Source organism: Cyanistes caeruleus, chromosome 4 (genome assembly GCF_971803275.1).
Source record: "Cyanistes caeruleus chromosome 4, bCyaCae1.hap1.1, whole genome shotgun sequence".
NCBI classification, from domain to species: Eukaryota; Metazoa; Chordata; class Aves; order Passeriformes; family Paridae; genus Cyanistes; species Cyanistes caeruleus.
Genome location: NC_141704.1, coordinates 14474313 through 14499373, shown reverse-complemented (window position 1 = coordinate 14499373; position 25061 = coordinate 14474313). Strand labels below are relative to the sequence as shown.

At 43.7% G+C, this 25061-nt stretch overlaps 2 protein-coding genes and 1 long non-coding RNA gene across 7 annotated transcripts in view; 2 read left to right on the top strand and 1 right to left on the bottom strand.

The window, feature by feature from the left end:
- The window catches only part of LAMB4 (laminin subunit beta 4), a 50651-nt gene extending 31946 nt beyond the window's left edge, over positions 1-18705 (top strand). For all 4 annotated transcript variants that reach the window (XM_086886804.1, XM_086886803.1, XM_086886806.1 and 1 more), the window contains 14 exons: positions 729-886; positions 2394-2618; positions 3728-3948; positions 5107-5203; positions 5538-5913; positions 6277-6437; positions 9606-9811; positions 10728-10931; positions 12476-12620; positions 14415-14619; positions 15236-15374; positions 15605-15781; positions 16799-16952; positions 18328-18705. In XM_086886804.1, the coding sequence (XP_086742930.1) occupies positions 729-886; positions 2394-2618; positions 3728-3948; positions 5107-5203; positions 5538-5913; positions 6277-6437; positions 9606-9811; positions 10728-10931; positions 12476-12620; positions 14415-14619; positions 15236-15374; positions 15605-15781; positions 16799-16952; positions 18328-18467 (2608 nt within the window). In that variant the 3' untranslated portion in view covers positions 18468-18705. The remainder of the gene's footprint in view (positions 1-728; positions 887-2393; positions 2619-3727; positions 3949-5106; positions 5204-5537; positions 5914-6276; positions 6438-9605; positions 9812-10727; positions 10932-12475; positions 12621-14414; positions 14620-15235; positions 15375-15604; positions 15782-16798; positions 16953-18327) is intronic.
- Positions 18706-19424: 719 nt separating this feature from the next.
- Positions 19425-23014, bottom strand: LOC111923009 (uncharacterized). 2 transcript variants are annotated; one of them, XR_015286143.1, is made up of 6 exons: positions 22189-23014; positions 21973-22067; positions 21329-21493; positions 20810-20870; positions 20240-20314; positions 19425-19742 (listed from the first exon to the last, which is right to left on the bottom strand). It is a non-coding gene; the product is annotated as an uncharacterized LOC111923009 (long non-coding RNA). The 2 variants fall into 2 exon arrangements; XR_015286144.1 differs by lacking the exons at positions 19425-19742; positions 20240-20314; positions 20810-20870 and having other exon boundaries at positions 20962-21493; positions 22604-22640.
- A 396-nt stretch (positions 23015-23410) lies between these two features.
- LAMB1 (laminin subunit beta 1) overlaps positions 23411-25061 on the top strand; it is a 42447-nt gene continuing 40796 nt past the window's right edge. The window contains exons 1-2 of the mRNA XM_086886807.1: positions 23411-23636; positions 23791-23960. Of these exons, the coding sequence (XP_086742933.1) occupies positions 23600-23636; positions 23791-23960 (207 nt within the window). The 5' untranslated portion in view covers positions 23411-23599. The remainder of the gene's footprint in view (positions 23637-23790; positions 23961-25061) is intronic.

The following is a 25061-nucleotide window of genomic DNA, read 5'->3' as shown; positions in this document are numbered from 1 at the left end:
ATTTGTCATAGGAAAGCAAATCAAAGACTGAAGATGCTTCAGAAGCCTCTGCATTGCTTTTGCTGCAGCTGCAGGACTATGGGGGTTTTGGAGGCAGAGGCAGTGGTGGTGGGCAGGGTGGCTGAGCTCCCAGGGAGCCCTGAAAGCCCTCACCAGTTTGAGCAACAGCCCAGCCACCAGTGCCTTGAAAGAGCCACTACTCCAGGTTTGCAGAACATGTCAGACAGAGCAGGACTCAATACATATGTTGCATCCAAAATATGCAGTATTCTCTGACTACTCTTAAGGAATCATTGCCTTTTTTGCCTGTGCCAGCACCTTTTATTGTCATGCCAACCACTCTATGTGTGTGGAAATAGATGAATATATATACTAATAGGTAAATATACAGATTCTTTACATTTACAGATTCTTTAGCTGCCTATGCAGAGCATGTGTGACATGCCATATCATGATAATTTAGATTAAAATTGTTCCAGAGTAGGTGAAAATCTTTAAAAACATTTATTGATAGGAAAACATACATCGTTTTCTTTTTGCTTTAGATTTTGAGAATGCAGCTCTGATTTTACATTTTAGAACACCTTTGAACCTTGATATATCTCTACCAATTGATGGAGATAACATTACAATGATCTGGAATACTAATTTCAAAATATACATATAAATTGATTCACCTGCATGAAACACCTGACAGTTTTTCCTCCTTGTGTTGTCTGCTTTGGCAGGTGCATGGATGGCTATTATGGAAATCCTCTGGATGGAGAACCTTGCCATCCATGCATGTGCCCAGGGACACCTACAAGCAATAGGTATTTTGCACGTTCCTGTTACCAGGACTCCCAGTCTGCACAGCTTGTCTGTAATTGTCTCGAGGGATATTCAGGTACGAAGCAAAATAAGGTTTCAATACTACTAAATTAATGTAAGAGAAAAAAAAGGTCATCCTCCACCTGTCATGTGTTCAGAAATGATGATGAGGTAATGCTAATAAAACAGCTAAGAAGAGTTAGCACTCAAGTTTACTGAAATTATGTGGGTAAGTTCTGACGAGGAAAAATGGGAATTGTGCAGTTAGTGTTTTAAAAAGGGATTCATGTATGTGGATACAGTGAAGTCATTCATCATTCTCATGTCACTCTGTGGAAATCTCCTCCTTTCCAGGGTCATTACATTAATCTGGTGGGGAGGTGTGGGGAGATCTGCAGTTGCTTGTTACTTCTGAAAAGAAGCATTGGAAGCCCAAATGGGAATAATTAGGGCATCAAAAAGAGCTGATAAGATTTCCTAATCAGAGAAAGTCTTTCTCCACATAGAGGAAATTCTTTGACGTTATGCCTTAAAGTGACTGCTTCATGGTTCAAATGGTCGCTTTAGAAATAGGGTTTCTATTCTCAACTGTCTCAAATGCAGATATTTTTGCAGTAAACTGATTCCTCATTTCCTAAGATCTTGTTGACTTAGCTTGAATTCCTGAAGGAAAGCTGAAGATATTTTGCTTCCCTTAGGCATTAGGAAGATCTCCTCTGATGGAAGCAAAGCTTAGTGGGAAGCACTGCTGAAAATTAAACCAATGCTGTCATCTTTACTTAGGCAAGATTCCTTTATAAGTCAAGAGTGGTTTTGCTCTAGTAATTGCTGTAGAGCCAAAATGATTCATGTTGGTGCTCACCCAGGGGACTTCTGTCCTCAAAAATCACTGCACTCCTAGGTTTTGGACTTTATTGCTCCTGCTCCTTTCCAGCAAGACTCTTGGTCACCTTTGTAGCAGTGGTCTCACTTTCTCAGAGATTGAGAAAGGCTCTGGGTCCTGAGGAGCACAGTGAAGGAGCAGAGTCCTTGGCTGAGGGTGAGCCAGTGGATGTGGTTCCAGAAACACCAGTCTGCCCAGAATGTTTCTGAGATGCAGAGGTAGCACCCAAGTCAGGGCAGGCATTGAGACAGAATGCAGAAATAGTTGTAATGCCAGCAATCAAAGACAGAGCTCATCTGAACTCTTGGGTATTCCCCAGCCTCCAATGCTGCTATTGGAGTGAAGGGCCAAGGAAAAACCTGCAAATATGGCTAAACCTAACTACTGTCATTGAATGGACTTTGATGGAAAAAGATGTTTGGGGGTGTTGTGTGATGGAGCACCTATTTGCTCTTACTGAAAGGGCTTCCTTGGTATAAGCAGCTTGGGATGAGGAGGGTGTATTTCCATCAGCTTTCAGTGGGGAAGATATAAGTTAAACTGATCAGAGGATGAAAGGGCAATGGTCTCAAATAGGTGGATATTTTGCATTGGACATGTGCGTTTGAACAGACAGTCTGAATCTTTTAATAATATTACTGGAAATTATGTTTCACTTGAATTACCATCAGCCAGCAAAATTTTCACCTTCCTCTGACAGGCAATCAGTGTGACGAGTGTCCTAGTGGGTTCTATAAAAATCCCAGCAGCCCTGGGCTTGACTGTGCACCATGTCCCTGCAATAACAACATTGATTTGACAGACCCAGAGTCCTGTAACAGGGTCACCGGGGAATGCACCAAGTGTTTACACAACACCCATGGAGCAAACTGCCAGTTCTGCAAGCCAGGTTATTTTGGCTCAGCCCTCAATCAAAGCTGTCAAAGTAAGTAAAAGCACTGCAAGTCTGTTTTACTACCAAGAGAATGTTTTTAAAAAATAGACTATAGGAAAAGGCTAGACTTTGGAGGGAGGACAAAAATAAAGCAGAGAAACAGAGCAAAATATAAGAATCACAAATCTATTTCTCCATTTGCTAAATATAAATGTATCAGTGATACAAATAACTTAACATGGCATCTATTAAATTCTTCGTCATCCAAGTCTCACTATATCTCATAGAGAATATCACTCCCAGGAAATACTTATTTATGAAATGAAAACAGGACTCTCTTAGAAAAATAAATGTGCATTCAGCTTATTCAGGAAGTAATCAAAAGTAAAGGAATCAATGATAATTGTTAATCCATGTTTCTGGCTGATGCCAACTAAACTCAGTTAGAGCTCAGTTAACCAGATGATCTCTTGCTGAACTTCCTGCCTTAGCATTTGTTTTCATTATGTGGCTAGAGTAAGAGCATTCAGGCAATTTAATGGATTTCATGAGGACATGTCAGTAACTCAGCACTTTGAACAGAAGAGTGGTAGTGTGGGGAAAATCAAGGCACAAAAACTTCTTCCCAATTTTTCTCTGTACTCATTTTCACAGATGTGCCTGACTGTGGATTTAATTTTTATGGCCAAGATAATTTCAAGTATAGTCAAGAAACTGTTTTTCTGGGAATCTCTAAAATACATTCCAAGCCCATCCCTCATTCATTCTTGGAAAATGTCTGTTAGAAATTGTTAAGCAAAAACTTTTGGCTCCTCACAAGGAAGGCTTCTTATCTTGGCTTACTGGGGATTCCCATGCTAGATAATGCCTACTGTAAATCAACTTATCCATACCCAACATATTTAACATTGCATTCTAATAAGATTCAAAATTCACTGAGCCTTCATTTTTTGTGGCTGTATTAAAAGTGTTGAACATTCACAGTAAGTTTTCTTGAAGCCATATATAAATTATTACAGAAAGACAGGTAATGTGTATGAGATTAAACATGTTCAAGGTTACTAAAAGTACAGCTACAGCGTGGGCTTTATATCCAGTTCTGATTGTCCATCAGCTGTCCATATTACTGTCTGCTGTTGTAATTGTTCTTCTTTTTCCAGGCTGCATATGCAATCTGGCAGGTGTTCGCCCTGCCATGTGCCCGGGAGGGGATGCAGCCTGCCTGTGTGACCCAGCCACAGGAGCTTGTCCTTGCCTGCCCAATGTGCTGGGTGCCACGTGTGACCAGTGTGTCTCTGGCTACTGGGACCTGGTTAGCGGAAAAGGATGTCAGACCTGTGACTGTGATCCAAAAAACTCCCAAAGCAACCAGTGCAACCAGGCAAGAAAATTACTCTGCTTTCCAGAAACCAGGGTGCTGGTGTTTTGACATGGAGAAGTGTCGATCCTCTTATAAATGAGGATTTTTGTCATATTCCCTGAAAACAAAAAATTCTTTGGACGTCTGTAGTTGGTGCAATCACACTGTGAGTCATTAAATCCAAAGTCTTGTTCTGATAATGTGGCTTTGCAGCTTGCAACAATTTCTCATGCATGTTGTTTCTTTGTCAAGTGGATCTTTCCTAAAAAAAGGTCACAAGAAAAAACTGCCTCATAAATATGCATATAGGGAAGAAGGAAATCCAAGCCTGGACCCAAGAGTCTTATGACTATTAAGTTTTATGTGTTTATTTTCAAAAAGTAGCAGCCGTGGCCATTACATTAATCATGCCTCATCTATCATACTGCTAGAGTACCTTTTCTCATATTTAATTCCTGTGCACATTTTAGGGCTAAAATGTAGAAAAAATTAAACAGTGTTTCAGACTAGAGAGGTGAAATTGTGGTCCCATGGAGTCAATGGCAATTTTGCCATTGACTTCAGAGCACCACGAGCTTAACCTAAAGTCTTTGCTGATGTGTTTGCACATTTTTCTTTCAATATGCTCTCTGTTTGTTCCAGTTTATTCAGTAGATTTATTATTTTTTATAGCAAATTTAGTTCTTGACCTCAAAGAACTACTAGCAGTTATCAAAGTTGTAATTCCCTGGAGTTTAATTTAATAGCTGATTTACAGAATAATCATTCTAGGGCAATGTGCCTAATATACCCTCAAGATTTTCAGCTGAAATTGATATATCATGTAGTTTAAAGCTGAAATGTTAAGATGAGTACTTAGATCCAGCAAAAATAAAAAATAAGTCTGTTTTGCAAAGGAAAAGAATCAGATCATAGTCAGAGGATGAGTTCTCTATCAGCATCAGTAGACTGGATTGTACAAAATCTCTGACATTAGTGAAGTAAGGTAAAGCCTTTTCTCAGAGTGCATTTTGTTTTCAGGACCTTCATGAAGAAGACAGGAAAGTTGGGCCAATATTGTGTAAACCATAGTGTTCAAAGACTGTGTGCGAGCAGTGTTGCCACAGTCCTTGTACAGCTGAAATAATGTATATCCAGCCCTATGGCTCTGCTGGAAGTTACTCAAACCTGTCTTTACAGCTTACAGGCCAGTGCCCATGTAAGCCAGGTTACAGTGGAAGATGCTGTAATGAATGTGAGGAAAACTACTTTGGCAATCCCCAGATGTACTGTGTTTGTAAGTATTATTAAATGGGACAGCTGGATTAGAAACTGCCTTGACATAAATGCTTACCTTTTATATTCACAGGGGAGACAGGGCATGCATGTAGAGAAACAGCCTTTCATGTGTTTGTGTGTATGAGATGGACAAGCATTTATATTATTTATCTGTATTGTTGTTCCAATGGTTAAGATGGAAGTCAGAGATGAAGAAGAGCCACTACTGTGCAGTCCACCTTGCTCTAACTCAAACACTGTTTTTCTTTTAATACCTTGAAATGCACCTTTTTCATGCATTAATCCTACAGAAAAGGAACAACCGGATGTAACCTGCTGTTCCTTTCTTGCAGCATGTGAGTGTAACCTGGAGGGGACCCGCCAGCCCACATGTGACAAAGCCACTGGCATGTGTAACTGCCGTGCTGGTGTCACCGGCCGGCTCTGCGACCAGTGCGGCCGCGGCTTTGAGAAGGACTTTCCCTCCTGCCGTCAGTGTCATCTCTGTTTTGATCAGTGGGACACTGAAATTGCTGCTCTTGCTCAGACTGTGCAGGGGTTAATGAGGTTTGCAGCAAAGCTGGAAGATAAAGGAGGACGAATGCCCAGCTGTGATATGCGCTTCAAAGCCTTTGAAGATGCCATTTCTGAAACTGAACGCATTTTGAGACATCCTGTCCTTTCACTGGAGGCCCTTTCAGGCATCAGGGATTTTCAGAGCTACCTTCAGTAAGGGCTAGGTTACTCCTGAAAAAATCTCTTAGCTGAGAAGCTGTCTTTCCCCAGACTCCAGCAGCCATCCCTACATATCAAGTCCTACTTCTGATCAGCATACAGATGCTGGTCTACTAAATCACTGTTTTCAGTAGATCTGAGACCAAAATAATCCCCAATACAAGCCTTACCCATACAGACATATACTTAAATGCTGACATTTTTAGTTCATACTGAGGGCTTTCTAAATAAGCCATAAAATTAAATGTTTCCACATATTTATAAATGTATCTCTTGCCCTCTAAAATATTGTGTAACTCAGTTCTAGTTTAAGAACCATTTGGTCTGACTTATGCATAACTGTCTTTTCCCCTTCAGACAAAAAGTTGCACAGATGGATCCCCTTCACAGTTTTCCCTTTGAGTTTCCTGACCTTAACAAGGGCATAGAAGATATTGGAGAAGAAGCTGATCTAGTTTTTGGACTTCTACAACAGAAAATACATCTGCATCAAAGTTTTCAGTACTTGAACTTAAAAGGTAAGCCAGCAGTGAAATAAAATGGGTGGACATTTTCCCTGAAATTTTGGAATGTTTTCTCATCACTAAACCCTACAACATTTCAAAGATCCCTAGATTTTATGTTCCTATGGTAGCACAAAATTGTTGACATTAACAGCATTTTATACTGACTTTCCAAATTCTCTTTTATCTTAAAATGATGTGATTTCTAGCATCCCAAATTTCAGATGCGTGTGTCAGGGTCACATCAGTCAGAAGTCTCATAAATCCAAATGCTTACATCAGGATAAAAAAAAACCCTGTTTCACAGTACAGACTCACATGCAATAGTACAGCAAAGGATTCCCCCACCACATTTGACTCCTCTTGCTCATAGGGGTACTTAAAGAATGTTGCACAGGAATGGTTTATTTAATTAAACCATAGTGTCATAGTGCAGCTTCTTAGTGTTCCCATGGGAAGATGATTTTATGAAGATGACTTTATGTGGGACAGAAGTACCTCTCTATCATCAAATATGCGAAAGCAGAACTGAACTCCCTGGCATTTTTGAAATAATTACACCCTCTGTGCTTGAGCTAAGTGCAGTCTCCATCAGCTGCTAATAGCTGTAATGATGATGTCCAACACTAATTTCTGGAGAAAAATGGGGATATATCAGGCAGGGATCTTGAACAGATGCTAGACCACCCACAATGGCAGGAGATAGTCAGCAGAATCCTCTCCAAAGAGATGGCTGCCAAGATATAAACCCCCAGAAGACAGGGTGCTCACCACAGAAGACACAAGCTACAAGAAATATTGCTCCCACTTACAATTCCTTTGTGTTTCATTCAGGCAAGAAAATCTTGGCCCAGGCAAGTTTTGTGGGTTTAAAAAACAAAAAAACAAAACCCAAAACCAAACAAAACCACAAAAACCAACAAAAAAAACCCCAAACCAAAACAAAATATTAAAAAAAAAAAAAAAAAGGAGAAGCCAACAAAATGCAAAGTGGAGGGAATGGAAGAGGGGAAAAGAGGGATTTACTAGGATTTAGGGCTCCCTTGCCGTGTTGTACTTGGCAGCCCCCTGGGGCACCTCCTTGTCTCAGGTCCCTCTTCAAGCAGCCAGCCCAGCTCTCCCAGGCTCTGCTTCTCAGTTCAACTGAGCCTTGCACAGACTGAGAAAGGCAGAAAGGCAAAGAAACAACAAATCCCAGGGAGGTCAGTGGATGCAGAGCTGAAACATCCATGGTGCTCTTTGGTCACATTCCAAACCCACTTCATCTTTTGGCCTCTGGATAGATAAACAGCCTATAAAAAGCACATGGGAGTGTGGGGAGGGGAAGACCTTGAATTGAAGATACATTTCCTATCAAGGCCACAAATATGCATGGGTTCTGCTACCAAGCACAAAAATAACATTTACCTCAAGATAATCAGCTTTTCTGATACCCAGGAGAGAGACTGGCTCCTCACTCCATCTTCATTTTGGAACAGCAGCATATCCTATATATGTCTCTGTCTGCTTTTTCCTTTACTTTTTGCTGGGGTAGAGCAGGATATGGCTACATACACCACATCCTGCACTTGTGCTCTAGACACACACAGGGAATGAGCTCCTGCCTATGTCTCTTTGCAGAGGATCAGGAGTTGTATGCCTTCCTCACAGGCATACATGACCTGAAAACATCAATATCTAATGATAAATTAAGACCATTGGAAAAAAAAAAGACACAAGTGTCCTTAAAAGAATTTTGCAGTCTATGAGATCTCATTAAATTATGGCTTTCTCACATTGGCCCTGGCTTTGCAGCCAGGTACAGCAATGCAGTGAGAGATGCTTCCTAGGCTGCTGTAAATCATCCATGGGCTAAGACACTGTGTTTAATGTAGAGGAACTTGGAATCTCTATAGCTCCATCAAAAACCAGACGTGGAAAATGCATTAAGGCCACTTAATGGAGAGCTGAACCACTGTGAAATATTCCTGCAATGGAATTGTTGCACAGAAAGAAGTGTCTGGCTTAGACGTGGAGTTACAGCAGTCTCTTGCCAGGTATTTTGAACTAAGGGCTAACTTTAAACTGTATATTTTTTCCAAGAATTACAAGATAAATAAATATGCCTGATTCCACATGATAACTAAACATTATTCAGCTTCAGTCAAAGTACAGCCAAGGGCTTTAGAGCCTGAACCAAAGCATACAGGATTTAAGTGTCTTGTCTTCAGCTAGTAACTGAGTCAGTTACCAGTACAAAGAGAGATGTCAATCAGAGACCTCTAATGCTTTTTCACTGCTGACACATCAATTCTGGCTCTGGACATATTTCTGCCTAGGAATGTGGGGACAAATCTAGGTACTATGGGAAACCTTGACAGCAGCAGTAACAGCTTTAAATTATGTGTGTTGCAAAGGGGCTGAATCCTTTTCTCAGACTACTAATCTGCAAAATTGTAATATTCTCCTACCCTTTTGAGCCTACTTAAGGAAAAGCTGTCACTAACCAAACAAGATTCTTGCTGGAAAGTGTTTTTTGCCTGGCCTATAAGCTCATTGTGGAAATGTTTTTTTTTTAATTCATCAGTCCTGAAAGTGGATTTTCCAGAGACAAAAAGTGCCTCATATTGTGGCAAAAAATGCCACTTGTACTGTAAATTTTGGTCTCAATGTAGCAGAACACTTAATTCTCGGGTGCTATGCTGAACAGGAAGGACAGATGCTTTCCTGACTCACAATCAGGGAGCTGATCATTTAATGGCAACTGGCAGAAACAGTTTTTCTGCCTAAAACATAATAAAAGTCAGGAGCTTCTATCCAATCAAGAATGGCAGCAATGCATAAGCTACTGATGAATGCAGATCAGTAACAGTTAGTGTCAATAATGGGATCTCCTTCACACTTTTATCTGTTCTGTTACCTTCTCAAACAACTTGGCATTCTATGGATGACATAGGACCCACCATATTTTCATCTAGTTCAGCAGGTTTTATGAGCATCAATAACTATTTCTATTTGGCAACTGAATAAGTAAAGGATTAAAATGCTTGGCTGAGGAAATGATAGTTCCTGTTCTTTCCCACTGTCCCAAATCAAACACCAGTAAATTACTTGTCACTTGGAAATTGTCCAGGATTCAAGTAGATGCACAAACTGAATGCAACCAATTGCAGTTGGTACTAAACCCTATTTCTGTTGGTGCAGATGCCATCAGCAACATTAGGAAACACTCTGAAGTATCATTGCTGGCAGAACAGAAGACCAGGGGGACAACCCCTGTTGTAAGACACTCAGAGAAGACCAGGAACGATGCACTCGCTATGTTGGACCATCAGGTCTTAAATGCAAGCAGTGTGCTGCAACAGCTCAAAATTATCAAAAGCCCTGCCATCCAAAACTTGAATGAAAAGGTAGGCTCTGTAGATTTTGAATGAAATCTAAAAAAACCCACAACCCAACCCCCCCCCCCTCCCCCCCCCCCCCCGCAAAAAATGCTTTTTTGGATGTTGTAGTAGATTTTATTTTAAAAGGGTGCTTGCATGGATTTTTAAGTCTGGAAAATGTCACTTTCTTGCCACAGCCATGCAATCCCATTAAAAACAACTGCACTTCTCAGCTGTAGTCATTTTCAACCTTTTGGAAGCCATTGTTCCCAGCACAAGGAACTGTTTAAGCACTCTCTAGTCTCAAGAGGATATCAAGGTAATTTCAGAAAGATTAATGCAAACCTCCTCTGTGAGTAAGTTAACCTAAGCAGAGTGACTTTGTCCTGGAGTGGATAGGGAGTGCTCATATATCCTTTGTGTCACCTCTGGGAAAGAAGGGGATTTCTGTTCTGTAGGGCAGCAGTAAATACCTGATAGTAATAATTCATGACAAATCTGGAAGAGATCACCCACCTAAGACTTTAGGTTCCATGTCTGTGTCAAAATACACGGAGGTCTAGACGTAGCACCTTGTTCTCTTAGAGGTTACCTGGATCCTTTAGAAGAAGACATTGACCCATGGTCTGGATATAATTAGGGAACAGTTTCAGCCCTTTTGCTCAAGAAGAGTGAAGCAAGGGTCTTCGTGCAACACATGGAGCCTAACAAATGGCTCCTGCAAGGATGCTCAAAGTCATGGGCTGCCATTGCATCCTTCAAATCAGGGGAGAGGGACCTGTAACTAGCAGTGATAGCCATCTGTATAAGGACCAGATGCTGTGTCTTAGGGACAATCCCATCCTATATTCAATATTCATATGATATCAAACATCTTCCTTCCTTCAGGAATGTATCTCAGACCCCCAGAGGAGTCCTGACATAAGCATCTTCATTATTGCAGATCTGTGGTGTTCCAGGAGACCAGCCATGTGCCACAGCAGCCTGTGGGGGAGCTTTGTGCCAGGACAGTCATGGACTAAGGCAGTGTGGAGGCCCAGACTGCACTGGAGCTCTTCCTATCTCCTCTGAGGCCTTCAGGAAAGCTGAGGAGACTGCTGTGTTGCTAAATAACTTGACTACTCAGCTACAGGAACCTGAGAATCAGGTGCTGTATATCAAATCTACATTTGTTCAGTAAAATGGATGGAGGATGAGATTTAGGAGGTCACAAATCTACAAAATCTCACCTGCTCTTTGGACAAAGAGCAGTGACATAGTGATGGAGTCTGTCCCAACATCATAGACCTATCATGGATTCAGTACCAGGTGCCAGCCCCACCAAAGGATTGGCTTTATCTAGATCTTCTTCCTCACAGCTTCTAAGACTTCACAAGTCATGGTGCCCTGTGTCTAGGGGAGTCAGTGGAGTCAGGCTAGTATTGTCTATATTTTTACTGGGAAGGATTTAAATGGCACCATTTGTCAGTAGCCTGACATGGTTATTGCAGTGGGATTACTGCTGTGCATGGCATTCAGCTCTATTTATACAACTTCATACTACCCTTATGGTTGCCAATAAATTACTTCTGAAAATAATTTCAAGATGAAGCTTTTCTTCCCCCAGTAATGTTTAGGAGGGCATCAATTAGTTGACTATACTGCACAGTAGCAGTGAAAAATAATTCAAGCAAAGTGTGCCAAAAAAAAAACCCAGACAAATCCCAAAGCACCAGTAAGGAGTTTGTTCTTATTAACAGTCAGAGATGATGCCTGTTACAGTTATAGGCAAAGCACATTTTTCAGCAGAAATTACATTCTGCTGTGGCTTTGTTCTGTCGCTGCAGGATGCCTGGGCATCCATTTCCTCTTTTTAAAATGCACATGATACTGCATCCCAGCCAGCAGGGAAATTGGGGCACCGCCCTGGGGCCCCAGGACATGGAGAGGCGGCAGCCAAAGGCATCTGCCGAGCTGGGGAGCGCCAGCCAGGCTGCTGGGACATCGCCTTTGGTGCACACAAACCTCAGGCACTTCCGTGATAATATGAGTGAACTATTCTGAGACATGTCAGAAATAAAAACATCAGCATTTTTCTTTTTGCATGGGGAAAGACAAAATTTCTTCCCTCTGCAGACCACAGATGTACCCGGGCCACTCTTGAAGACAAAGCCCCTACCAAAGTAAAATACTGTTGGAATTTGATAATTAATCTGAAGTTCTCACTTAAATTATCAAGAACACTAATTTAGGGGTGAAATGTAACTTTCAAAGACAAGCCTTGAGCTGTACTTCCTTGTGTCCTCTTCAAGTGTTTTTTTAACAGCAAGTCCAATATGAAATGACAAATGAAATTACATCTTCTGTGATCAGATCTGAATCTTATAAGATCTGCTTTGATTTGAATCTGATCAATGACAAGCTACCATACTACAATGACTGTCGGTACTCTTTTTTTAGTAACAGAAGGGAGCTGTGGTTTAGCAGTGGTTGCAGAGAGAAAAAAATACTTGATTTAGGCTTTTTCTGAGGCCAGATGAAGACCAAGATGTAGCAGCTTCCCCAAGGGGACTCCTACTACTTTTCAAAGCCACATCAAATGATTCCAGCTGAGGCTTGGATCAAAATTACCTTTGTGTCAGAGCCCAGCTTGCAAAGCAATGACAGATAACCTGCAGGAAATGGCACTGCTGTTTCTAATAATATTTCCAGGTTGAAAGCGTTAGAAAAATGGCAGAAGACAGCAAACTGAAAGGCTCACGATTTAATGGGCAACTGGAGATGGCTATGAGTCAAATTGAAGCTGATGGAGAGATCACTAAGGGGTTCATCCGAAAAGTGAAAGACTTCTTGTTAGGTAAATATGTGCTGTTCTTTTGACTGATTTTGCATAAATATATTCCAATATAATGCAGCATGATAGACAGACAGATGATCTAGCTGTATAGTATGAGATTTCTTATCTACCTCTTGAGCTGTGTAAACTTTTTCTAGTGCTTCTTTCTCCCAGGTGACAGTACTTTGTATCAATTTTACAATATATCTGTTACATTCTGATGATCATCTTTTATTACCGTGTTTAATTTGAAGTAACTCCTGCTGTTTTTGGTTTATCTGAGTAAAGGACTACTAAGATAATTTCACACAATATATAATGGCCAGGCACGTCCAATGCATCCTCAAATTGTTATTCCACCCCCTTCCTCGAGGCCCATAAATAGAGGCTCTCGGTAGGGAGCGTGGGAATTAGGACACATCCCACTCCATCGTCTCCATAAAGCTGTAACTCAAAGAATGAAAGGATTCTGGTAGAACTTCACCACTCTCATTAAAAAAAATAACAAAACAACCGTATATACCCTAAAAATTTTCCACTCTTGGGATTGCAGAAAAATGCTGTAGGAAACAGGTCCTAAAGTTTTTAACCATATGCACATCAAAGGGTTCAAATGTGGTAGGATTTTCTTTAATCTCTTCAGTGCAGCTGATCTCATAAATTTCTATGGGTTGCAGTCTTTTGGCATTCATACCTCTACATCCAAATGGAGCAAGGGCAGAAGACAGAGGACTTATTTTGTTCAGAAAAATTTACATTATTTTATTGAATTGAAAGATTTAGTTCCATTTAGTTTCTTAAGAGTCTCAAATTTTTATTGATAGCACTGAAAATTCTATCTTTCACTCTTTCTTTGTTTCTTAGTAGACATTCAGCATTCATTAACAATTATAAAAGAATTTTTTCAAATCTTTGTTTTATTAATTGAAGTTTAAGAACAGGAACAGCTGAAAAGCATATGGTTACATTAAATCTGCTGTAGTCAACATTGATGTGAATGGTGATTTTGGATGAATATATGGCTACAGAAAATAACTCTCAGGAATGCACTACTGTTTGCACACTAAATATCTTCTATTTAAATCTTGATGAATTAAATTTCTCTGGAGATTAACACAACCATTTAATATATCTCAACTGCTTTATCACACAAGGTCTTGTCTATAAATGGAAGTGAGCAGAAAACAAAACTGATGATGTGACTTCTCAAGGCATTGACTACTCTAACTGTGTGTGCTTCTGCCTCTAAGCAAAGAGCTAGGACATGCTCATTTGTAATGGGAATTGTCAAAATATGTTTTTTTCTGTTGTAAATTCTCATTCTATGCAAGTCTGACCCAAGTTCCCTCTGCAGCTTAGCCTTTCTCATTAACCAGCAAAGGAACCACTTTCTCAATATTGTGGCAACTCCAGGGAAGGGATTACACCCACTGGCCAGCTTGGAAATCTCCATTCACACCCCAGCCTCACCAGCACCTCTTTGATCTATGGGCCAAGGGAGAAATGGGCTCTGACACATCTAGCTGTGCTGGGCACTGATTTAAAACCCTCCATGGCCTCTGTCCTACATCAGAATTTTAATAACTTAGTTCAAAGTGGGTTCAAATCCTCATTTCAGCCAGTTCTGACAACACTAACAGCAGTACCTGGAAGCATAATATTAAATGACAAAATTTTGGGGATAATTCTCTTACCCCCTTGCTGTGCCTGTCAGCTTTATTCTCCCACATAACTCAAAGGGTAGGCAGCCATAATGACCATTTACTGGGAGGAAGGAGCTACTTCAGGATACTCACAGCTCCATTTCTATTGCAGATGAGAGTGCACCTCCAGAAGACATTGAGAAGGTGGCAAATTATGTTCTACAAATAAACCTTCCCCTGACTCCTCAAGAGCTCACACGCATGCTTGACAAACTCCAAAGCATTATGAACCACTGTGAGAAGTACAAACTGAATAATAAGAGAAACATAAAAAAGGAGGATGCTCAGACGCTGCTGGTGGAGGCACAAGAAGCTGAGTAAGTAGAGTATTCTCATACTGGTGTGGCAGCTCCAGCTGGGGTGGCACTGTGCACAGTAGGACTGCTCCATACCCCTGGCAGTATCCCAATAACACTGGAAGGAGAGCTCAGATGGAGATTTCACCTTGCCTTTTCCACAGGGCCCTTCCAGCAGGAAGGAGCCATAGCTACTTGTGCTGCAGGAGCCAACATGCTGAAAGGAAGCAGCTCCTGACAGCTCTGGCTCCTCTTCCTGCTGAGTCAGAGAGACCAAAGCAGCTACTTAATTCCACCTTGGAGCTGGTGGAGCATTACATATGGCTTAATGGGTGGTTTGAATAAGGGTGAGAAAGACCCAACAAGAGAAAATACATGTTCATCTATAAGTGCTCCCTACTAGCAGTGCACCACCAGGCAGCCAGTGGCATAGAACTTCACCCTGAGTACAGCAACTCAGGTACTCCCCAACAAAGTCCTTTTCTGAGGTTTTGCTTTACCAATTTACTACCATTTTAATGGTTGTTTTTGGACTTGAGGAAACATTCCTGCATGACATCATGGGTGCATTTCAAACATGTTCTTGTTTTGGTCACCACACCACGATATGACACACACCTCCTTTTTTCCATTTTAGCAAAGCAGCTAAAGCTCTTCTGCCAGTGGAAGAAATTAATAATAAATTTAAAAATATTGTGAAGTCTCAAGAGCACTCCAAAAACACCATCATGAAGTTAAATGAAGAGATACAAGCCATCAGAACACAAATCTCTCAGGTATCTTGCTGCAAATATTTTATTTGGTATATTTATTAGAAAGAGACACTTCATTCTGAAGTTTCCTTAATATAAACTTAAAGAAATAAAACCAGAATGTGGCACAGATATGACACCAATTTGATACTGCTTAAGGGTCTCTTAATCCATTGACAGTCCCTCATTACCACGGTCCACAAGCTGGATGGACATTGCATAAGGAATCACAGCCTTCAATTGCTCTGTTTTAGGCTGAGAACCAAGTGAACCAGACAAACGATAAACTAAATGACTTGTCAGCCAAGCAGACTGAGATGGAAGATGAAAGTGCCACATGGCAGGCAAAAATGCTGATGAACAAGAATCAAGCTAAAAAGGCAAGAGCAGAGGCAGAAGCAGCTCACAAGCGAGCCCAGAATATTGATAATGTAAGTCCTTCTGTCACATATTAAGGGACAAAAACCCTCCTCCATGTTTATTAGTATTTTTGCTTCAGAGGCATTGCCTTGCTGTCATCAAAAAATTAACATTTTTTCTTATGCCACTCATATAAAATGCCACAGGTTAAGAAGAATTTTTGTTTTATTTTAAGGTTTCTGGCATACACTTCTGTTTGCTTGAGTGAAAGAAAACATACACATTTCTCTGGCTACTTCATGGCATTTTTTCTTGCACTGTGTATAAGATTTTGTCCATGGACAGTCACCATGAGCACCAATAAACACAACAGAACAAATCACAAAACCAGATATTAAAATACATGAATGATGGAAGCAGCCTGACAATTCATCCTTTGCTGTTCTCCTTCAGAGAAAATTGCTTTGGAAGTTACTTGGAGTTTTTGGTTGGCTTGATACTTTCCAGTAGTTCAGTTTTTTTGGAAAATGCAGCTAGAAATTTGCTAAAATGGCAAGAACCAAGTACCCACAGCACAAGCTTGGAACATGGCCATATTTCCAAATCACAAGAACCATAATCTAACGCAAAATCTAAACTACAGCCACAACAGCAACCTAGATCAGCAGGGAGCAGATTAGCCAGTAAATATTACTGCAATTGAAAATGTAAAAATCCCCATGTTGCTACAGATAACTCATTAAATTTTAATTAAGCCTTACAGCAAAATGAAATTTACAGAAAAGCCCTATCAACAGAGGCAAAACCAGCATAAATTTAAAATATCTTAAATAATATTTTCTTTATATCCTTACCCTTCCCTTTCCTTTAGATTACTCCACTGGCAGTTTTTTTAAATTGATTTCTATCATGTTTTGCAAAGCATTTTCAATGTCTACAAAATAAGGATATATTTTTTAATATTTAAGAGAATGAGAAATCTAAACTTTGGCTCAAAGAGGATGTTAAAAAAAAGTATTAAAACTTCCTTCTGTACACAAGATTAATTATGAGATGCTCTTTAACTAAATAATGGCATTTTGTTACAGGAATTTACTGACGTTAAAAGAAAGTACACCATTCTTCAAGAAAAGCTAAAAACCCAAGGACCTCCAAAAGTAACACTAGAAAAAGTGAAACAGTTGAAAGAAGAAGCAGAAAAATTGGCTGAAGAGACTGAAAAGAAGATAAAAAGAATAACAGGTAATGTTCTGACTTCCACAGTGAGTGGTATGCATTGTGATAGTCATAAGTTCAAGGCTGAAGTCCTTGCCCACAGACACTAACACACTAAGTTCACCTAAAATTAGGTCTAAAACAATTTACCTGGTGAAAATCCCTGCCTGATGCTACTCATTTTGAAAGTATTGGCTTATGTACTTTTTCTGACTTAAATACATTAGTATAAGCAAAGGTTAAGAACTGTCCACACAGGGACTTTCAGTGATTTTCTTCAGTTTAAAAACAGGGCAAGTGCAAAACCTGCATAAAACCTGGCTGCAGATTTAGCTGGAGTCCCTGATTTATGCATTTGCTTTGGGCACTTGGACCTCTGATCCTTCCTCTACTCTCTATCTTTCCCCACATCACCCAAGTAAGGGAAAGTATAAATAAGTAAGGGCTTGTGTGATAGAGCTGTAGGGCAGCTGTTTTCTGTCAGTTCATACTTGTTCCCCTTCGGACATTATCTCTGAGCAATGCCAGAACAAACCAGGTACAATTACCAGCTTGTGGTAACTGAAGCTGACGTGTCCTGAATCTGTGGGGCCATGACTGTCAGGCAGAGGGGTCATGGGCATTGGAGACTGTAGCTGTTGTGGCTGTACCAGCACCACTGCTCACACAGGCTTAGAGGGTCACCAAAAAGGAAGAGCACATATCAAGTCCCTGAACACAGGGAACCTAATTGTCCTTGTAGTGAAGGTCTGGGCATTCCCACTGGGAACCCTTAGACCTTGGATCGTGCCAGGCTCAATATCAGAAAATACCATGTAACATCAGCAAAACCAAGCAGAAACTCTATCCTAATAGAAAACTCTTCAGACAGGATCCAAATAAATATTTTGAGCACATACCTTGAGGAAAGGCATTAAGATCATCCCAGTCACTCCAAATGCCTGCATGATAAGGTCATTAGAAATATGTAGTGCATCCTGTGGATTTAAGTCACTAGCAGTATATTTACATTAATGTAGCTTCATAGGAACCAGCAGAAAATAGTTATACAAGTGAAGGAGACCTAAGCCAATCACACCCAAACTGTCTAGGTTTTACACTCATCAGGGGATACACTGTTCCTCTGAGGGTTTCGATTTAAACCAAGTCCTTTAAGAGCTCCATGTCCTGCCCCATCCTAGCTGATGCACAAAAGCACATGCTGAGAAATTAATATCTTCAAGGCTGCCATGCTCCTCTTGCTATCCAGAAGACAGACTTTTCCCTCCAGTTGCATATATGACATTCCCCATTCAAAATGGGATTATTGCTTCTGAAACTTCTGGGAAGAGAAATTCTGCTAATCCCTGGATTTTATGTACACAACAAATGTGAGCATCATTGCATGTCTCTGCTCTTCCAGATTTGGAGAAGAAGCTTCGGGAACTGAATCAAACCAAACAAGATAAGGCAGAGCAACTGAGAAAACTAGAGGAACAAGTGATAGCCATTAAAAATGAAATTGTGGAGCAGGAAAGCAAGTATGCAACATGCAAGAGTTAGGGTCTGAACAGATGATCAGGTAAAATGAAGCTGAAATCACCATGATTACCACATCCTGAGCATCCTGGCACAGGCCACTGTCCTCTGGAAATACATCTGGAGTGGCCTCATGAATAATGTAATTTTTATCTTTTTTTCTTTTTCTTCTTTTGTCCTTTTGAATTTATACGGAAATAGGAAATACTTTGTAATAAACCATCTGATTTAGTAATCAGGTGTAGTCTTTGAGGGAGCTCTATATTCTTGTGCACAGTCTAGGGCTTCTTGTGGTGGAGGGTGGGTCAAAAATGCAAAAGAAGGATTTCTCAGAGAGCAAAGACAGAATCCCAACACGCTATGTCTTCTGCGAAACCCCAAAAAACGTGGTTGTGCCATGACCCTGCACGGGGCTGCCCAGACTCCGATGGGGCGGTACAGACGAAACCCTGCGGGCTCCTGCAGCCACCCCTGCTGACAACCAGCAGCATCCCCAGGCACTGTCACTGCTCCAGCCCCATCTCTTCACGGAGGCATTGCAGGGTTCCCTCACCAGGAGCCCTGACGATGCGAGGGTTCCGCTGTGTTCCCTGGAAACGCGACGGGCTCCGGGCGGCTGCGGGCCATTAGCGCCGGGCGGCAGAGCTGATTCCCCAGCGCCCACTGGATGGCGGTGCTCAGATGCTGAACGCTGAAAGCAGCTTGGAAATCTTTTCTCTGGCAATGGCACTCCCGCAGCGCCCGTTTTCCTTATGCTTATAAGGGGTTTCAGACATTTTTCATTAACATAACCAACAGCTGGAGAACTCCACCTCTTAGGTTTAAGCAGTGAATCTAAAGGGCCAGAAATGTTGAAAGCCGGTTTCTCCTCTTCTTCTACTAATGCAGCACTTCACAGAAGTCAGGATTCACTCAGCAATTTCTTTTAACCATCAAGAGCGCATGAATTGGCTTAAATTTTAGGCTGTATTTCTTTCCTCCTTCTTCTTTTTTTTTTTTTTTTTTTTTTTTTTAAATATATATATAAATAAAGAATGAATCTGCGGTTAAGCAATTGTTATAGACGTGCTAGAGACTGAAAAAGACTGAAGTGACTTCAGTCACGCAATTTCAAAGTCCCGCCCTTGGTATACACACTCCTGCAGGACACAGAGCAGACTAATGGATTTTCTAATGAAAGCAGACTAACGATGGATTTTCCTCATTCAAAGCCAGTCGTGTCACTCCTGGACTGTCCCACAGCGAGGGACTTATTCAGCACGGTGCTGCCTCAGAGCTCGGATGCAGCCCAGACCACATCTGTAAAACGAGGAATGCTCAGCGGGAACACAGGGATCTTAACATTTACCCATGGCAGCAGCACCCGTGAAACAATCCTCATCGATCCAACGGAGATAAACTCTGCACAGTTATCACCCTGTGTTTACAAGAGCTAAAGTAGCGCTGGTATGCGCTGGGGGCTTGAGTGGGAAGTGCTGGAGGATGAGATTTCAGATACTCCTCTAACTCAAACCAGCTGTGCTCCAGGGCAATGTGCAACACGCATTACTCTGTGACACATCCTACTGTGAAAATAATGGAATCAAATTATAATTTTGATATAATCTAACAAAACCACCTGAAGGAAGGAACACACGGAATTTGTGGGTTGGCATTTTCTGAATTTTAGCACTTTAAAAAAATCATCTGTGATGTGTGAAGTTTCTTTCTAAGTTACTAGGCTGGAATCACAATTGTATTTATACTGACTTTGATATAATGAAATCAAACATCTCTGTTTTACTCAGAGCACACACCTAGCTGCTCACATGCAGATCTCCAGGTAATGAAGGATTTTCTGCAGGTTTCAGTGCATCTCTGCTGGACTGCACCTGGAAGAGACAAACTGAAGCTCTTAGAAATTCCCAATTGGATATAAACCAAAATTATTTCATTCATAGCTTTAAAAAACAGAATTCACAAGCAAAATGTTGAAAGAGGACTTCCTCCTAAAATCCACTGTTGACTAGAAGAATTGCTGTATGGCTTTCCACACGCTGCATGGATGAGGAAACAAGGCAGTTGATTAGGTCTGGAGAGGAGATGTATCCATGGGGTGAAACAGAAATAGCTGGAAGGAAAGTGGAAGCAGAAACAAGAAAGTCAGCAGAGTCTAACCTCCCCTGCCTGCCTCCAAGCATGCTCAGACACGCAAAGGAAGCAGATCCAATGGGACCAGTGGCCACAGAACTCCAAATCCATCCTATGACAGCTTCTGGGGTTTACAACTGTGTAGCATTTCCCACTGGAAATGATGCAAAAACTTTCAAAGTGTTTTTTTTAAAAGTTAATTTGTGGGGAAAATGCTGTTTCTAGATAAAACCTACCTATTTGTAGTTCCCCCTGGACCTCTTCCTTGTGGGCAGAAATGGCTTCAGAAAACTGTTTCTTGAAAAAGAATTGAATTAAGTTTCTTGCTGTAGAGCATTTTGGCTTCAGTGGCATTAATCAAAATGCAAACAACACAACCAGACTGACATATAATCAAATATATATTTAATCAAAATCATATCATCAGCTCTACCTACCAGACATTCAACCACTGCAGTGTTTTAAGAAAATGGGTGAACAAGTGAGTCCCACTGGGGTCAAATTCTGAAATTTTGTTTTTTGAGAAGACTTCCAACCATGCACAAACATGGATACTCCAGGGTTGTAAAGGTGGTTCACCAACCATAAGGATAGGGCACGACACAAAACTGAACTTTTATCATTTGAAGAATCAAATTAAAATACTCCCACTCACTATTTGTCATGAGCACTGCAGAGAGGGAGGAGCACAAGTTCCCTGTTCCTAATTACTCACACACGAAATGTGATGGTTTTGGTTATGTCTGAAAGAATACCATGGTTGTGGGTGATGGTGGCCACCCCAGTCTGTGGCTGAAGCTCCAGCTCAATCCCTGATGTCACATGGCAGGGTCAGCCTCAGGCTGGAACAAAGCACATTTTCATGTTCTCTGTGGCAAGGCACAAAGGAGCCCATATGGGAGGATAGGACTTCTACAAGGCTATGAAACAAGAAAAAAAAACAAAAGGAGAAAACTTCAATAAAAGTTGAAAACATAAGGGACAGAAAAAAGCTCAGCGGCAATGAAACAGTTGCACATGGGGTGATGCCACTGCCCATCTGCCATGGACCAGAGGAGGCTCTAACACCAGCAAAGTAAAAAATTTTCTGTTAGTGAGGATACAAAAACATTTGTTGTAATGAAACGTAAAAAATGTAACAGGGTTATGAAACTGAATTTGTTTTGTGAATTTAGGAGACCAAATTGCAGAAGAAATTTAGAATATTACAATTCCTGCCCTGTCCATTTAGAATGATTCAATTTCATGGATATCTTTAATGAAACAGCTCCACAAGTTCTTTAATCCAGAGTCTTGGGTTATGTTTCAAACCTGGTGTTTAACCTTTAGGGCAAGTCACTTGGTATCTCCCTGTTTCTGCTTATCCATCTGTAAAATGAGAATGAACATATTTACCTACCTCGGCAGGGTTTGCTGGGCCAGACAGACCATGGTGTGTTTTCATTCTGGCACTGCAAATAGTGAGGGCAAAGTGTTCTTGAGGGACACTGGTACCTGGTAAAGATTTACACAAGTACACGTGTTACACGTGCACAAGCAAAACCTGGGTATATAAACCCAGGCATTTGTCCCAGCTACATCCATCTTTTATACAGACTCCTAGGTGTTTATTTACCAGTAAACCTTTTCCCTGGGTGTTGAGGGGAATGCCACCAGCCAATGAAACCCACATGTTCCCTTAGCAGAGGCCAGGGAACTGATGTGCAAGGCTGGGGCAGAGGGGCAGCTCCAGCACAGCCATTCATTCCTTGCAGCTACCCCAGTGCCCCTGAGAAGGCAACAGTGCTCTCCCAGCGAGTGTGACACAGCCTGGCAGTGGCTGGTCTAGGCTTGTTGGGCCTCTCTGCCTGTGCCAGGGCCAGATCTGGCCATGTGTGGCAGCATGGCCACTATCCCCAAGAATGACACTCCTGAGCCACACGTGCTGGCACCACAGCACCAGGCAGAGTTGGGTACTGAGCCTTGCGTGTGACAGTTGCCAACTCCCTGGTTCTTTGCTGGGTTTTTGACCTTACTACATAAGCATGCACCATTGTCCGTCCGTCCGTCCATACATCCGTCCGTCCGTCTGTCCGTCCGTCCTTTCCTCACAGGGGCCCAGTTCCATCCACATTACCGGCAGAAGGCAGGATTAGGTCAATAACCCCATTCGTTCATTGATTTTGACAGGGGCAGGGAGGGGGCCACCCGATTCGTGATTCCCCCCACCTATCCGCAACCCCCTCCCGATTGTCGCACCCTGCCCAGAGCCCGTTCCCGACGCTGGAGAGCAGCGGGAAGAGCACAACCTGCGGCCCGGGCGGCTGGAGCCCCTGGTCCCCCGCTCGGGGCTCCCTGACTACAGCCGGACAGGATCTCCCCAGTCCGCTGTCCCCAGCCCGCTGTCCCCAGTCCGCTGTCCCCAGCCCGCTGTCCCCAGCCCAGCTGAGCTGCCCTTCCTCGACGGCTGCGCTCCCTGCCCCGGCTAAGGGCCGGCTGCCCCGGGGCGGGGGGCCGGGCGGGAGGGGCTCGGCCCAGCCCCGCGGATGCGGAGGGGCGGAGGAGGAGGAGGAGGAGGAGGAGGAGGAGGAGGAGGAGGAGGAGGAGGAGGAGGAGGAGGAGGAGGAGGAGGAGGAGGAGGAGGAGGAGGAGGAGGAGGAGGAGGAGGAGGAGGAGGAGGAGGAGGAGGAGGAGGAGGAGGAGGAGGAGGAGGAGGAGGAGGAGGAGGAGGAGGAGGAGGAGGAGGAGGAGGAGGAGGAGGAGGAGGAGGAGGAGGAGGAGGAGGAGGAGGAGGAGGAGGAGGAGGAGGAGGAGGAGGAGGAGGAGGAGGAGGAGGAGGAGGAGGAGGAGGAGGAGGAGGAGGAGGAGGAGGAGGAGGAGGAGGGCCGGGGGGCACCCGGCGGCGCGGGGCCGCGATCGGGAACGGCGGCGCCTGCGTGGAGCAGCGGCTTTTGGCGGCGTGTGGAGGGGCAGCCGCGTCCCGTCCCGTCGCGTCCTGTCCCATCCTGTCCCATCCCGTCCCATCCCGTCCCGTCCTGCCGCCCGCCATGGGCCGCCTGCCGCTCTACCTCTGCTGCTGCCTCGGTAACTCCCGCTCCGCTCCGGCCGCCGTCGGGGCACGGCGGGCTGGACGCGCCCCTGCAGCGCCCGCCGGGGCGGCTCGGGGCGCTCAGCTCGGCCACGCTCCCGCTTCCCTCTCTCACCCTCTGTCCCCCTCTCTCCCTCCGCGGCCGCGCAGCGCTGTGGCCCGCGGCGGCACAGGAGCCCGAGTACAGCTATGGCTGCGCCGAGGGCAGCTGCTACCCCGCCACCGGCGACCTGCTCATCGGCCGCGCCGCCCGCCTCTCCGCCTCCTCCACCTGCGGCCTCCGCCAGCCCGAGCCCTACTGCATCGTCAGCCACCTCCAGGTGAGCGCCGGGCGCGGGCGGGCAGCGCTCCCGGGCACCGCGCTCGGTGCCGGCGGTGGAGCGGGCATCGCCTGCTGCGCGGGGCACCGGGGCTGCGGGGGCTGCCCGGGAAAGGAGCCGGGGCTGCCTGGGAAAGGAGCCGGGGCTGCACGGGAAAGGAGCCGGGGCTGCACGGGAAAGGGAGCCGGGGCTGCCCGGGAAAGGGAGCCGGGGCTGCCCGGGAAAGGGAGCCGGGGCTGCCCGGGAAAGGGAGCCGGGGCTGCCCGGGAAGGGAGCCGGGGCTGCACGGGATGCACACCCCCGGGCAGGGCCGGGGCCGCAGGACGAGCCGCCGCCGGCGGGTGGGAGGCGCGGGCAGCGGTCTCCGGTGGGGCAGCATCGTGCTCCGTCCTGGACCCCACACCCCGGGTCCAGGGAATCCCCCGCGGCTTTCGGCTCCCGACCCCCCTTTCCTGATCGAGGCCAATAAGGAAGAATGTGCCGCAGTAAGTCCAATTAATGCTTTATTTCCAGGCTCGCTTGGAGCCGTCTAGACAGCTTCCTAAAGGAGAGTGGGCTGTAGGGCCCGGCAATGTTCTGTCCACAATCCCCGTAATGAAATTACATGTGTATGGTCTCGGAGTGGAAGGATGCAAATAAGGTTGTCTCAGCACATCTGGTGAGCTGTTGCTTTTTGAAGCCAGAAGCAGCTCACCAAACTTAAAATCTCTGAGACAGAAAGGATGGTGGAGGAGAATAAACTATCAGTTATACGTGGAACTCTGTTGAACTGAAAGTAAATGGATAATCTCCGGGCGAATTACTGTAGAGACAATAGGGCCGGATTCTGGAGCTTGGAAGGAAAACCACGGGAAGCAGGAGGGGCTGTAGCATTTGACCCATTTATGCCCTGAAGTTACCAAGTCTCCCCTCATCCTTCCCCCCCCCCCCCCCTATAGTTTTACCGTATAAACTACTGTCTAGTAGAATTAATACTTTATTTGACATGGGATTTAGCTTCACTGAACATTTTCAGTGTATGTTGGGATTGACTTTAACAACATAAGCATCTCTGGTAGAATAAGACAGCAGAGGTGCTTTGTTACATTTTCTTGTCTCAAA